At 42.9% G+C, this 12989-nt stretch overlaps 1 protein-coding gene across 4 annotated transcripts in view; it reads right to left on the minus strand.

Moving 5' to 3' along the window:
• Positions 1-12989, minus strand: part of ARNT2 (aryl hydrocarbon receptor nuclear translocator 2) — a 192157-nt gene that overhangs the window by 37588 nt on the left and 141580 nt on the right. For all 4 annotated transcript variants that reach the window (XM_040257409.1, XM_040257408.1, XM_040257411.1 and 1 more), the window contains exons 10-11: positions 7469-7603; positions 3683-3757 (exon numbers count right to left, since the gene is read on the minus strand). In XM_040257409.1, the coding sequence (XP_040113343.1) occupies positions 3683-3757; positions 7469-7603 (210 nt within the window). The remainder of the gene's footprint in view (positions 1-3682; positions 3758-7468; positions 7604-12989) is intronic.

Consider the following 12989-nt stretch of genomic DNA (forward strand, 5'->3'; position numbering starts at 1 on the left):
GGATGGGACCCCACGTCTACCTGACCTCTGTCTTTCCCCAACGCGCTAGAGCTGAGACAGAACCATCGTGTTGTCCCCAGAGAGCCTCTCACCAGCACAGGAGGGGCGGGCGCGTGGGTAACTGTAACTTGGAGAGCAAACACAATGACATAAACATACGATCAGGTGCCATGGGCTACCAGGAAGTCAAGGACAGGCTTTCTCAGGATCCAGAAAGGGTTCCTGGAGGGAGGTGGGTTTGGGTGACACGCTGGCTGGTAAAGCTCTGGCTGAAACTGAAACTCCAGTAGTCTGGGCCCCTGATGCGAAGAGCTGACTCATTATTAAAGACTCTTGATGCTGGGAAAGATTGAGGGCAGGAGAAGTAAGTGACAGAGGATGAGATGGTTGGATGGCATCACCAACTCCATGGACATGAGTTTGAGCAAACTGGGAGATGGTAAAGGACAGGGAACCCTGGCATGCTGCAGTCCATGGGGTTGCAAAGAGTCAGACACGACCGAGTGACTGAACAAGAACAAAGCTTTGGAGAGGGTTTCCCTGGGGCAGAGAGCGCAGATGAGCACACGTTTGGGGGTGGGGAGACCTAAGGTGCTATGTGGGTGGGACCACACATGTAAGGCAGTGGGGGTGTCACAGTCCAGGCCTGGAGACCAGGCTGGTGCATTCACCTGTGCTTTATTCAGGTATGATGCTAGTACCCGAGACCACCAAGGCCAGGTATAAAACCAGCCCAGCCCAGCTGTTCCTATAAACACCTTTACTCATCACCACCACCACCACCACCACCATCACTGTGGAAGACATCTGAGCAGAGAGAAGGAGGAGCCTGCCTTAATCTCCCTGGGTCCCACTCTTTCATCTGACATCCAGGTCACCTGGGATCCAGGGAGGGCGTCAGAGTCCAGAGCAGACTCGGGATTCCCACCCCCTCGGGGCCCCGTCTGGCATGCTGTCATGCCAGCAACCACAAATTCCTCACAAACTCGCGACCCCACTCTAAAGTCTCATATCTGGGTCATTCAAAACGTCTGTTTAAATCCAGAGTTCAAGGACTTGCTCTGAACTCACACAGCCTCCTCTGTGCTTTTTGCAAAAATAAGTCACTTCCTTTTATCAACATTTGTCCTCCACCCTGACCGCTGGTGGCTGGAACCCAAGGAACACAGGCAACGAGCCCTGGCCTGGCTCTGCAGCGCGTCCCTGTGGCTGCTGGTTGCTGCCTGCTGAGCCAGGTGACCCACCCTGGCCGCCAGCCATCGGGTGGGGCTGCTTTGGTTTCACCTCCTGCCCCAGGAATGAGGTGGCTGCTCTCAGAGCGAGGGTTACTTAAGCAGAATCCTGGGGTGGGATCGATGTTTTCTCCTTCTCTTTCTTTTCCAAACTAACCAGGTTCTGATAGTGTCAGCAGTTTAAAATCTCTGAGGTCCTGTCAGATGGAGAGGTCTGTGTGGGGAGTTTGGGGACAGAGGTGGACACCTCGGAAGGAGGCAGGCTCTGATTCCAGTTCTGTTATCACCTTGCTGTGTGACGTGGAGCAAGTGACTGAACCTCTCTAAGTTCTGGTTTTCACTGCAAAAAGTAGGAATGATAAGATATTGTGAAGGGTCGAGGATTATACAGGATAAAATATGTGTGACGAAGGGTCCATTGTTGTTCAGTTGCTACGTCGTGTCTGAGTGAGATTCCGTGGACTACAGCCTGTCAGGCTCCTCTGTCCACGGGATTTCCCAGGCAAGACAACTGGAGTGCACTTCCATTTCCTTCTCCAGGGGATCTTTCCAACCCAGGGATCAAACCCATGTCTCCTGCATTGGCAGGCAGATTCTTTGCCACTGAGCCACCTGGGAAGCCTAAGGAAGCTGTTGCAAAACTCAAAATACTTGGACGGGTGGCCTGGGCAAGGTCAGCAAGAACAAGAGAGGGAGAAGAGGGCAGGTTACTGGTATCCTTTGAGGGGGGCTGGAGTCAGGAGGACCGACTGGGCAAGGTGTGGGAGATCAAGGGAAGAATGAAGACTTTTTCTTGATTTCTGACCTTTGTATCCAGAAGACCAGTGGTACAAAGGAGACTGGGGGCTGTGAGATGAGAGTGGAGCACCGTGTTGGAAGGTTTGTGGGCACTCAAGTGCAGGTGTGAGCTAGGTATCTGCACATCCACAGGTGATGATATGGACTGAACTCATCCAGTAGGTAAAATCACCTGGATACTAGAGAGAAAGAGAGAAGGCACCAGGAACAGAGCCCCAGAGTATCACGGCTTGGAGATGCAGGCAGAGACGAAGGCTGGACAACAAAGCAGTCTAACAGGTGGAAAGGTAACCAGGAGCTGGTGCTATTTGGGAAGAACAGAGCAGCAGGGCACAAGTCGGGTCATGTGATCTGCACACACAGGTGTGGTGTAATTGGAGCTCTAGGTCTGTGCATGCAGACAGCTCCATGCCTTTCACAGGAGAGCTCAGTGTCAGAGGCACTCATTCTGAGCCACTTGCAAAGCAGAATGTCAAGGACTTATTCTCTCAGATGAATGACAAACCATGATTCCCTCTTAAAAAGCAATTCAAAGGCCCTTCTTCTGTAACATCACCCATCCTTTTCCCTGCAGGGGCTGAAGCGAGTCCTTGGAACCCTTCGAGGAACTGGCTCTCTCTCTCCTCCCAGGTGGACCCATACTCAAGAAGGGGCAGGTCCGCAGTGACAGTCCTGCTTCTCTCACTCCCTACCCACGTGACCTTATGGAATTCCTTCACGAAGCTTCACTTGACTCGCCTGTAGCATGAGGATAATAACACCCACTCCTATGACTGTTGTGAAGTTTCAGGAAAGCAGTGTGTGCAAAAGGGGTTTCCACACTGCCTGGCACATAGTACACGCTCAGTAAACAGCATCTGATTCTAACGACGCCCTGGATGCAGTGAGCATAGTGGCCTTTCTCTCAGACCCCCACTGTCACCCTCGGTCCTTCCCTCTCCTTCACTGTCTCTATTCACACTGTCAGCATCTACCCAGCAACCACCTCCTCTGCTGCTCCTGCCCCAGTTCTGGTCTCATCACCAGGGCAAGCGAAGCAGCCTTCTGATTTGTCTTTTGTTCCATTTATTTCGCATCCTTGTCTCTTCCACATACCTGGGCTGCCATACCTGGGTTTTTCAAAAACATCGCTCCACTTCAAATCCTCAAGGGAATCCTCACTTAAACGACTCAGGAGAGAATTTAAGTTCCCAGTGATGGCATATGAGGCCCTTCAGAATCTGGCCTCATCAACCTCTTCTTTGACCACTGCCCACCTCCTCCCTACAAGGCGGCCAGTGTCGCTCTAGCCATGAGGAACTACTTAAAACTCTCCCAACAGGCTATGCTCTTCTTTGCATCTCTGGTGCTGGCCCCTTGTCTAGAAACTTCTGTCATTTCTTCTCTGCTCATCTGTTAAGCCCCATCCTGATTGTTGCCTCCCCTCAGAGACTGTTCCTCACCCTGTCAACCTTGTCCTCCTCTGCTCTTCTCTCAAGACACCGAAATTCCTTACTGATGGTCTGCCCTCCCCACTGGACTGCGAGCTCCTTCATTCCAGGGGCCCTCTGATGCCTTGGAGACGGGGTCCGTGCTGCTTGCCTGGCACATGGAAGGACCACATCCATGTGTACCCAGTTTCTACATCAGCTGGAAATGAACATTCATGGTACCTGCTGGAAACTCTCCCGAAGATGGCTCTGATCCTCGGAGTGGCAGAACTCCAAAATGTCCTTTCCTAGAAGATCCTAAAGAGAGAGAGACAAGCTTTAATACCCCCCAACCCCACGTTTCATTGTTTATAGATCACTGTTAGACAAGAGTGTTCACATACATCTCCTTCAACTCATCTCCTTTAGCGCACACCATCATAAGGGGGAAAAAAGTGGATAGAAATGTTTTCCTTGCATGATTAAGGGGCTGGCATCTGGTGCCCCATCCTCAGTGCCTCTGGCATGTTCAGTACTGACTTCTAATTTTGCTAAGGAACTAGAGCAGCAGCTTCAGAATGCAATTTTATTTCTGTTTGCCTTGGAAAGGCAGACGGTACAGTCGAGCTCTAATAAACATTTTAATAATCATAAAAAGAACATAAGTGGTAGCATGAAGATGGATGTGTAGCCTATGAAACCTGGAATTGTTTAAATGGGGGGAACTGCAGCTCTCTTGTGCCTGGAGAAAAGCAGTTATCATAAAATAACTGAACTTGTTAAGTCTGTTGACTACCTACCTTCGTTCATCTATGTTTTATTCAAAGGACCCAGCATTAACCCCAAACAAAAGTGTTTTGCAATGAAACCAACTGGAATGAGAGAAACCATCCAAAAGCAAATGGGTTATAGGAAACTGGTCCAGTTGGAAATATCTTCAGCAGCAAAGAGTTTCAACAAAGTCATCGATCAGAACCCAAATCAGCAAATGGCCTCAGTGGGTGCTGACGCTGACAGGGGAAAGGACTCTTATCTGTGCCAAGAAACACCTAGATCCAGATGCCCGTGGAAGGTGGCCGGCAGATAAATGAATCTGGCTGGAAAGAGAAGTCATCAGAGGTCACAGTGAATTTGGAAAGAGATTAATTTTCCTCTTCATTCCATCCCAGAATTCTGAGGTTTACATCAGTCTAGAGATGAAGAATTCAATGAATGGTTCCCATATTTCAATTTAGTCTGTTTCTAGTTATAAAATAGACATGTAATTAAAAAACCCCCCATCAATGTCACCCAAACTCTGTTTCTCAGAACAAAGATTCTTTTTCTTCTTTCTTGTTTGTTCAAATGCTTTTTATATTGGAAGAAATTTAAATCTACAGAAAAGTTGAAAGGGTAGTGTAATTCACACCCGTGGGTCATTTTAACTGGACTCATCAACTGTCAGTATTTTGCCACATTTGCATTTTTCTCTTTCTTTCATATATATGCAACTATAAATATATAAGAAACATAAAAAGTAAATACAAATGAAATATCATACCTATGCACAAATATATCTAAAATATATTTATATATATCTTATTTTAAATTACATTTAAAATATGTTTATATATTTAATTTTTTGTTGAATCATTTGAAAACAATTAGCAGGAATCACGACGCTCCTCATATATCAAATATGTGTCTCTTTGCGACCCCATGGTCTGTCCATGGAATTTTCTAGGCAAGAACAGTGGAGTAGATTGCTATTCCCTTCTCCAGGGGATCTTCCTGACCCAGGGAATTGAACCAGGGTCTCCTTCATTGCAGACAGAATTTTTAGCATCTGTGCTAGGAGAGAAGCCCCATATAAATGACATTTTCTTACAAATCCATAATGTATCATATTATACCTTAAAAAATCAATAAATATTAGATAAAATCACCTATTAACATTTCCTCACTTGTCTCCCCGTTGTCCTTTATAGCTATACATCTTCAGGCTGAGGACCCAAGGAAGGCTTTTACATTGCATACTGTTATTTTATCTCTTTGGTTTATCTTAATTTGGAACAATCTCTCCAAGCCAGGCTTCAGCAATACGTGAACCGTGAACTTCCTAATGTTCAAGCTGGTTTTAGAAAAGGCAGAGGAACCAGAGATCAAATTGCCAACATCCACTGAATCATGGAAAAAGCAAGAGAGTTCCAGAAAAACATCTATTTCTGCTTTCTTGACTAGGCCAAAGCCTTTGACTGTGTGGATCACAATAAACTGTGGAAAATTCTGAAAGAGATGGGAATACCAGACCACCTGACCTGCCTCTTGAGAAATCTGTATGCAGGTCAGGAAGCAACAGTTAGAACTGGACATGGAACAACAGACTGGTTCCAAATAGGAAAAGGAGTACGTCAAGGCTGTATATTGTCACCCTGCTTATTTAACTTATAGGTAAAGTACATCATGAGAAATGCTGGACTGGAAGAAGCACAAGCTGGAATCAAGATTGCTGGGAGAAATATCAATAACCTCAGATATGCAGATGACACCACCCTTATGGCAGAAAGTGAAGAGGAGCTAAAAAGCCTCTTGATGAAAGTGAAAGAGGAGAGTGAAAAAGTTGGCTTAAAGATCAACATTCAGAAAATGAAGATCATGGCATCTGGTCCCATCACTTCATGGGAAATAGATGGGGAAACAGTGGAAACAGTATCAGACTTTATTTTTCTGGGCTCCAAAATCACTGCAGATGGTGACTGCAGCCATGAAATTAAAAGACGCTTACTCCTTGGAAGAAAAGTTATGACCAACCTAGATAGCATATTCAAAAGTAGAGATATTACGTTGCCGACTAAGGTCCGTCTAGTCAAGGCTATGGTTTTTCCAGTTGTCATGTATGGATGTGAGAGCTGGACTGTGAAGAAGGCTGAGCGCCGAAGAATTGATGCGTTTGAACTGTGGTGTTGGAGAAGACTCTTGAGAATCCCTTGGACTGCAAGGAGATCCAACCAGTTCATTCTGAAGATCAACCCTGGGATTTCTTTGGAAGGAATGATGCTAAAGCTGAAACTCCAGTACTTTGGCCACCTCATGCGAAGAGTTGACTCACTGGAAAAGACTCCGATGCTGGGAGGGATTGGGGGCAGGAGAAGGGGAGGACAGAGGATGAGATGGCTGGATGGCATCACTGACTCGATGGACGTGAGTCTGAATGAACTCCGGGAGTTGGTGATGGACAGGGAGGCCTGGTGTGCTGTGATTCATGGGGTCGCAAAGAGTCGGACACAACTGAGTGACTGAACTGAACTGAACTGAACTCCTGACTTTTGATATTTTTTGTGATTTTTGTGTTTTTCACTTTTTTAAAAAAAAAAAGACCTTGAAAATGTGTCTCCTGTAAAAAGAGGATCCATATACATTTGAGAAACAAATGGTGAGACAAAATTCAGGGAACATCTTTAAGATATTTCAGGGTCTTTCACATGAATATACTTTTAAAGTTTCTAAGGAGATTTCCTATTTGGTATTCATCAAAATTAATTGATAAGAGAGTCTCTTTTTCATAGAACATCTTAATTCTAGTTTGAGAAAAATCTAGAGCTAGATTAAACAAAATGGTTAGCACAAAAAATTGAGTTAATTTTAAGCAGTGCAGTTGCATACAATAACCTTTTTTGCTTTGGAAGGCTATTACCCAGGCAAGGAGATGGATTTTTATGCTGTTTTTCCCTGTATCATCACTGCATTATATCTTGAACAAATGAGGTAGGTGAATTTTGAAAGTGAAAGTGTTAATCGATCAGTCATGTCCGACTCTTTGTGACCCCATCATCTGTAGCCTGCCAGGGTCTTCTCCATGGGATTCTTCAAGGAGGAATACTGGATTGGGTTGCCATGCCCTTCTCCAGGGGATCTTCTTAACCCAGGGATTGAACCCAGGTGTCCTGCAGTGCAGGCAGATTCTTTACCATCTGAGCCACCAGGGAAGCCCAGGTACATTTTAAATAAAACTAAATCTCCAGCCGACTCCATGAGCTCAAAACCACCTACCTGAGGCTGGTAGCCAATCACACTGATGCACCTTGGGTCCACAAATGTGATGATCCCATCAGAGTTATGCCGTGATAAGAATTCTGTGGGCACTGACATCCCACTCATGTCCATGCACACAGGAGAGCTGGTCACCTGGAATGGAGAAATCCACAGGGAGGCAGTGATGGAGACTGAGTTAGAGAACAATCCACATGGATTTAGTTTCACAGATCCTTCCAGGTCATGAGTACAATGGGTTCAAAATGTTTGACAATAAATGCAGGAGAGGGTGTGGAGAAAAGGGAACCCTCCTACATTGTTGGTGGGAATGTAAATTGGTGCAAACAATATGGAGAACAGTAGGGGGATCCTTAAAAAAACTAAAACTACCGTATGACCCAGGAATCCCACTCCTGGGCATATACTCTGAGAAAACCATAATTCAAAAGATACATGCAGTGGAGAGGAAATAGGGAGTTGATTACTGGCTAGATTGCTCTCTCCCCTTTTGATTCCCCCTCTTCTCCTCCTGGTCACCTCTATCTCCCTCCTCCCTCTTCTCTTCTCTATGTAACTCTGTGAACCTCTCTGGGTGTCCCTCACTGTGGAGAATCTTTTCACCATTAAACTAGATGTTCTATCATTGGTGCTATATGGATGGAGAAGTCTTGAGGCTACTGTAAGAATAAGACTGAAAGCCAGAGGCAGGAGGCTTAAATCCAAAACTTGAGAACACCAGAAAACTCCTGACTCCAGGGAACATTAATTGACAAGAGCTCATCCAAAAGCCTCCATACCTACGCTGAAACCAAGTTCCACCCAAGAGCCAACAAATTTCAGAGCAAGACATATCAAGCTAACTCTCCAACAATGCAGGAACATAACCCTGAGCACAAAAATACGGACGGCCAAAAGTCACACAAAACCCATAGATACCTCAAAACTCACTACTGGACACTTCACTGCACTCCAGAGAGAAGAGATCCAGCTCCACCCACCAGAACACCAACGCAAGCTTCCCTAACCAGAAAGCCTTGACAAGCCACTCCTCCAACCCCACCCACAGGGAGGAAACTCCACAATAAAGAGGAACCACAAACTTCCAGCATACAGAAAGGCCACCCCAAACACAGCAACCTAAACAAGATGAAAAGGCAGAGAAATATTCAGCAGGTAAAGGGACATGATAAAAGCCCACCAAACCAAACAGAAGAGGAGGAGATAGGGAGTCTACCTGAAAAAGAATTGAGAATAATGATAGTAAAAATGATCCAAATCTTGAAAACAAAATGGAGTTATAGATAAATAGTCTGGAGACAAGGATTGAGAAGATGCAAAAAAAGTTTAACAAGGACCTAGAAGAAATATAAAAGTCAATCAATAATGAATAATACAATAACTGAGATCAAAAGCACTCTGAAGGGAATCAACAGTAGAAAACAGAGGCAGAAGATAGGATAAGTGAGGTGGAAGATAGAATGGTGGAAATAAATGAAGCAGAGAGGATAAAAGAAAAAAGAATTAAAAGAAATGAGGACAACCTCAGAAACCTCTGGGACAATGTTAAACACCCCAACAATCGAATCATAGGAGACCCAGAAGAAGATAAAAAGAAAGTCCATGAGAATATACTTGAGGAGATAATAGTTGAAAACTTCCCTAAAATGCGGAAGGAAATAGCCACCCAAGTCCAAGAAACCCAGAGAGTCCCAAACAGGATAAACCCAAGACGAAACACCCCAAGACACATATTAATCAAATTAACAAAGATCAAACACAAAGAAAAAAATATTAAAAGCAGCAAGGGGAAAACAACAAATAACTCAAAAGGGGATCCCCATAAGGATAACAGCTGATCTTTCTATAGAAACTCTTCAGGCCAGAAGAATGGGAAGATATACTTAAAGTAATGAAAGAGGAAAACCTACAACCCTGATTACTGTACCCAGCAAGGATCTCATTCAAATGTGAAGGAGAAATCAAAAGCTTTACAGACAAGTAAAAGCTGAGAGAATTCAGCACCACCAAACCAGCTTGTCAACAAATACTAAAGGATCTTCTCTAGACAGGAAACCCAGGAAAGGTTTATAAACTCAAACCCAAAACAACAAAGCAAATGGCAACAGGATCATATTTATCAATAATTACCTTTAATGTAAATGGGTTGAATGCCCCAACCAAAAGACAAAGACTGGCTGAATGGATACAAAAGCAAGACCCCTATATATGCTGTCTACAAGAGACCCACTTCAAACCAAGGGGCACATATAGACTGAAAGTGAAGGGCTGGAAAAAGATATTTCATGCAAATGGAGACCAAAAGAAAGCAGGAGTAGCAATACTCATATCAGATAAAATAGACTTTGAAACAAAGGCTGTGAAAAGAGACAAAGAAGGACACTACATAATGATCAAAGGATAAATCCAAGAAGAAGACATAACAATTATAAATATATATGCACCCAACATAGGAGCACCACAATATGTAAGGCAAATGCTAACAAGTATGAAAGGGGAAATTAACAGTAACACAATAATAGTGGGAGACTTTAATACCCCATTCACACCTATGGATAGATTAACTAAACAGAAAATTAGCAAGGAAACACAAACTTTAAATGATACAATGGACCAGTTAGACCTAATTGATATCTATAGGACATTTCACCCTAAAACAATGAATTTCACCTTTTTCTCAAGTGCACACGGAACCTTCTCCAGGATAGATCACATCCTGGGCCATAAATCTAGCCTTGGTAAATTCAGAAAAATTGAAACCATCTCAAGAATCTTTCCTGATCACAATGAAGTAAGATTAGATGTCAACTACAGGAAATGCTGAGCTGGAAGAAGAACAAGCTAGAATCAAGATTGCCGGGAGAAATATCAATAACCTCAGATATGCAGATGACACCACTCTTATGGCAGAAAGTGAAGAGGAACTAAAAAACCTCTTGTTGAAAGTGAAAGAGGAAAGTGAAAAAGTTGGCTTAAAGCTCAACATTCAGAAAACGAAGATCATGGCATCTGGTCCCATCACTTCACGGCAAATAGATGGGGAAACAGTGGAAAGAGTGTCAGACTTTATTTTGGGGGGCTCCAAAATCACTGCAGATGGTGATTGCAGCCATGAAATTAAAAGATACTTACTCCTTGGAAGAAAAGTTATGACCAACTTAGAGAGCATATTTAAAAGCAGAGACATTACTTTGCCAACAAAGGTCTATCTAGTCAAGGCTATGGTTTTTCCAGTTGTCACGTATGGATGTGAGAGTTGGGCTGTGAAGAAGGCTGAGCGCCGAAGAATTGACGCTTTTGAACTGTGGTGTTGGAGAAGACTCTTGAGAGTCCCTTGGACTGCAAGGAGATCCAACCAGTCCATCCTAAAGATCATCAGTTCTGGGTGGGTGTTCATTGGAAGGACTGATGTTAAAGCTGAAACTCCAATACTTTGGCCACCTCATGCGAAGAGTTGACTCACTGGAAAAGACCCTGTTGCTGGGAGGGATTGGGGGCAGGAGAAGGGGACGACAGAGGATGAGATGGCTGGATGGCATCACCAACTCGATGGACATGAGTTTGAGTGAACTCTGGGAGTTGATGATGGCCAGGGAGGCCTGGCATGCTGCAATTCATGGGGTCACAAAGGGTCGGACACAACTGAGCAACTGAACTGAACTGAAAAGGAAAAAAACTATTAAAAATACAAACATAAGGAGGCTAAACAACACACTTCTGAATAACCAACAAATCACAGAAGAAATCAAAAGAGAAATCAAAATATGCATAGAAACTAATGAAAATGAAAACACAACAACCCCAAACCTATGGGATTCAGTAAAAGCAGTGCTAAGGGGAAGGTTCATAGCAATACAAGCCTACCTCAAGAAACAGGAGAGAAATCAAATAAATAACCTAACTCTATACGTAAAGCAACTAGAAAAGGAAGAAATGAAGCACCCCAGGGTCAGTAGAAGGAAAGAAATAATAAAAATTAGGGCAGAAATAAATCCAAAAGAAACAACGGAGATCATAGCCAAAATCAACAAAGCTAAAAGCTGGTTCTTTGAGAAGATAAATAAAATAGACAAACCATTAGCCAGACTCATCAAGAAAAAAAGGGAGAAGAATCCAATCAACAAAATTAGAAATGAAAATGGAGAAATCACAACAGACAACGCAGAAATACAAAGGATTATAAGAGACTACTATCAGCAATGATATGCCAATAAAATGGACAACTTGGAAGAAATGGACAAATTCTTAGAAAAGTATAACTTTCCAAAACTGAACCAGGAAGAAATAGAAAATCTTAACAGACTCATCACAAGCACAGAAATCGAAACTAAAATCAGAAATCTTCCAACAAACAAAAGCCCAGGACCTGATGGCTTCACAGATGAATTCTACCAAAACTTTAGAGAAGAGCTAACACCTATCCTACTCAAACTCTTGCAGAAAATTGCAGAGGAAGGTAAACTTCCAGACTCAGTCTATGAGGCCACAATCACCTAATATCAAAACCAGACAAAGATGCCACAAAAAAAGAAAACTACAGGCCGATATCATTGATGAACACAGATGCAAAAATCCTTAACAAAATTCTAGCAAACAGAATCCAATAACATATTAAAAAGATTATACATCATGACCAAGTGGGCTTTATCCCAGGGATGCAAGGATTCTTCAAAATTCACAAATCAACCAATGTGATATACTGCATTCACAATTTGAAAGATTAAAAACCATATGATTATCTCAACAGATGCAGAGAAACCCTCTGACAAAATTCAACATCCATTTATGATAAAAATCCTCCAGAAAGCAGGCATAGAAGGAACATACCTCAACATAATAAAAGCCATATGTGATAAACCCACAGCAAACACTATCCTCAATGGTGAAAAACTGAAAGCATTTCCTGTAAAGTCAGGAACAAGACAAGGGTGCCCACTTTCACCACTACTATTCAACATAGTTTTGGAAGTTTTAGCCACAGCAATCAGAGAAGAAAAAGAAATAAAAGGAATCCAGATTGGAAAAGAAGAAGTAAAACTCTCACTGTTTGGGGATGACAGGATCCTCTACACAGAAAACCCTAAAGACTCCACCAGAAAATTCCTAGAGATAATCAATGAATACAGTAAAGTCTCAGGATATAAAATTAACACACAGAAACCCCTTGCATTCCTATATGCTAACAATGAGAAAACAGAAAGAGAAATTAAGGAAACAATTCCATTCACCATTGCAACGAAAAGAGTAAAATACTTAGGAATAAATCTACCTAAAGAAACAAAAGACCTATATACAGAAAACTATAAAACACTGATGAAAGATATCAAAGATGACACAAATAGATGAAGAAATATCAGAGACTGGAAGAATCAATATAGTGAAAATGAGTATACTACTCATAGCGATCTATAGATTTAATGCAATACTTATCAAGATACCAACAGTATTTTTCAGAGAACTAGAACAAATAATTCCACAGTTTGTATGGAAATACAAAATACCTCAAATAGCCAAAGCAATC

Source organism: Oryx dammah, unplaced genomic scaffold (assembly GCF_014754425.2).
Source record: "Oryx dammah isolate SB20612 unplaced genomic scaffold, SCBI_Odam_1.1 HiC_scaffold_16, whole genome shotgun sequence".
Taxonomy (NCBI): Eukaryota; Metazoa; Chordata; class Mammalia; order Artiodactyla; family Bovidae; genus Oryx; species Oryx dammah.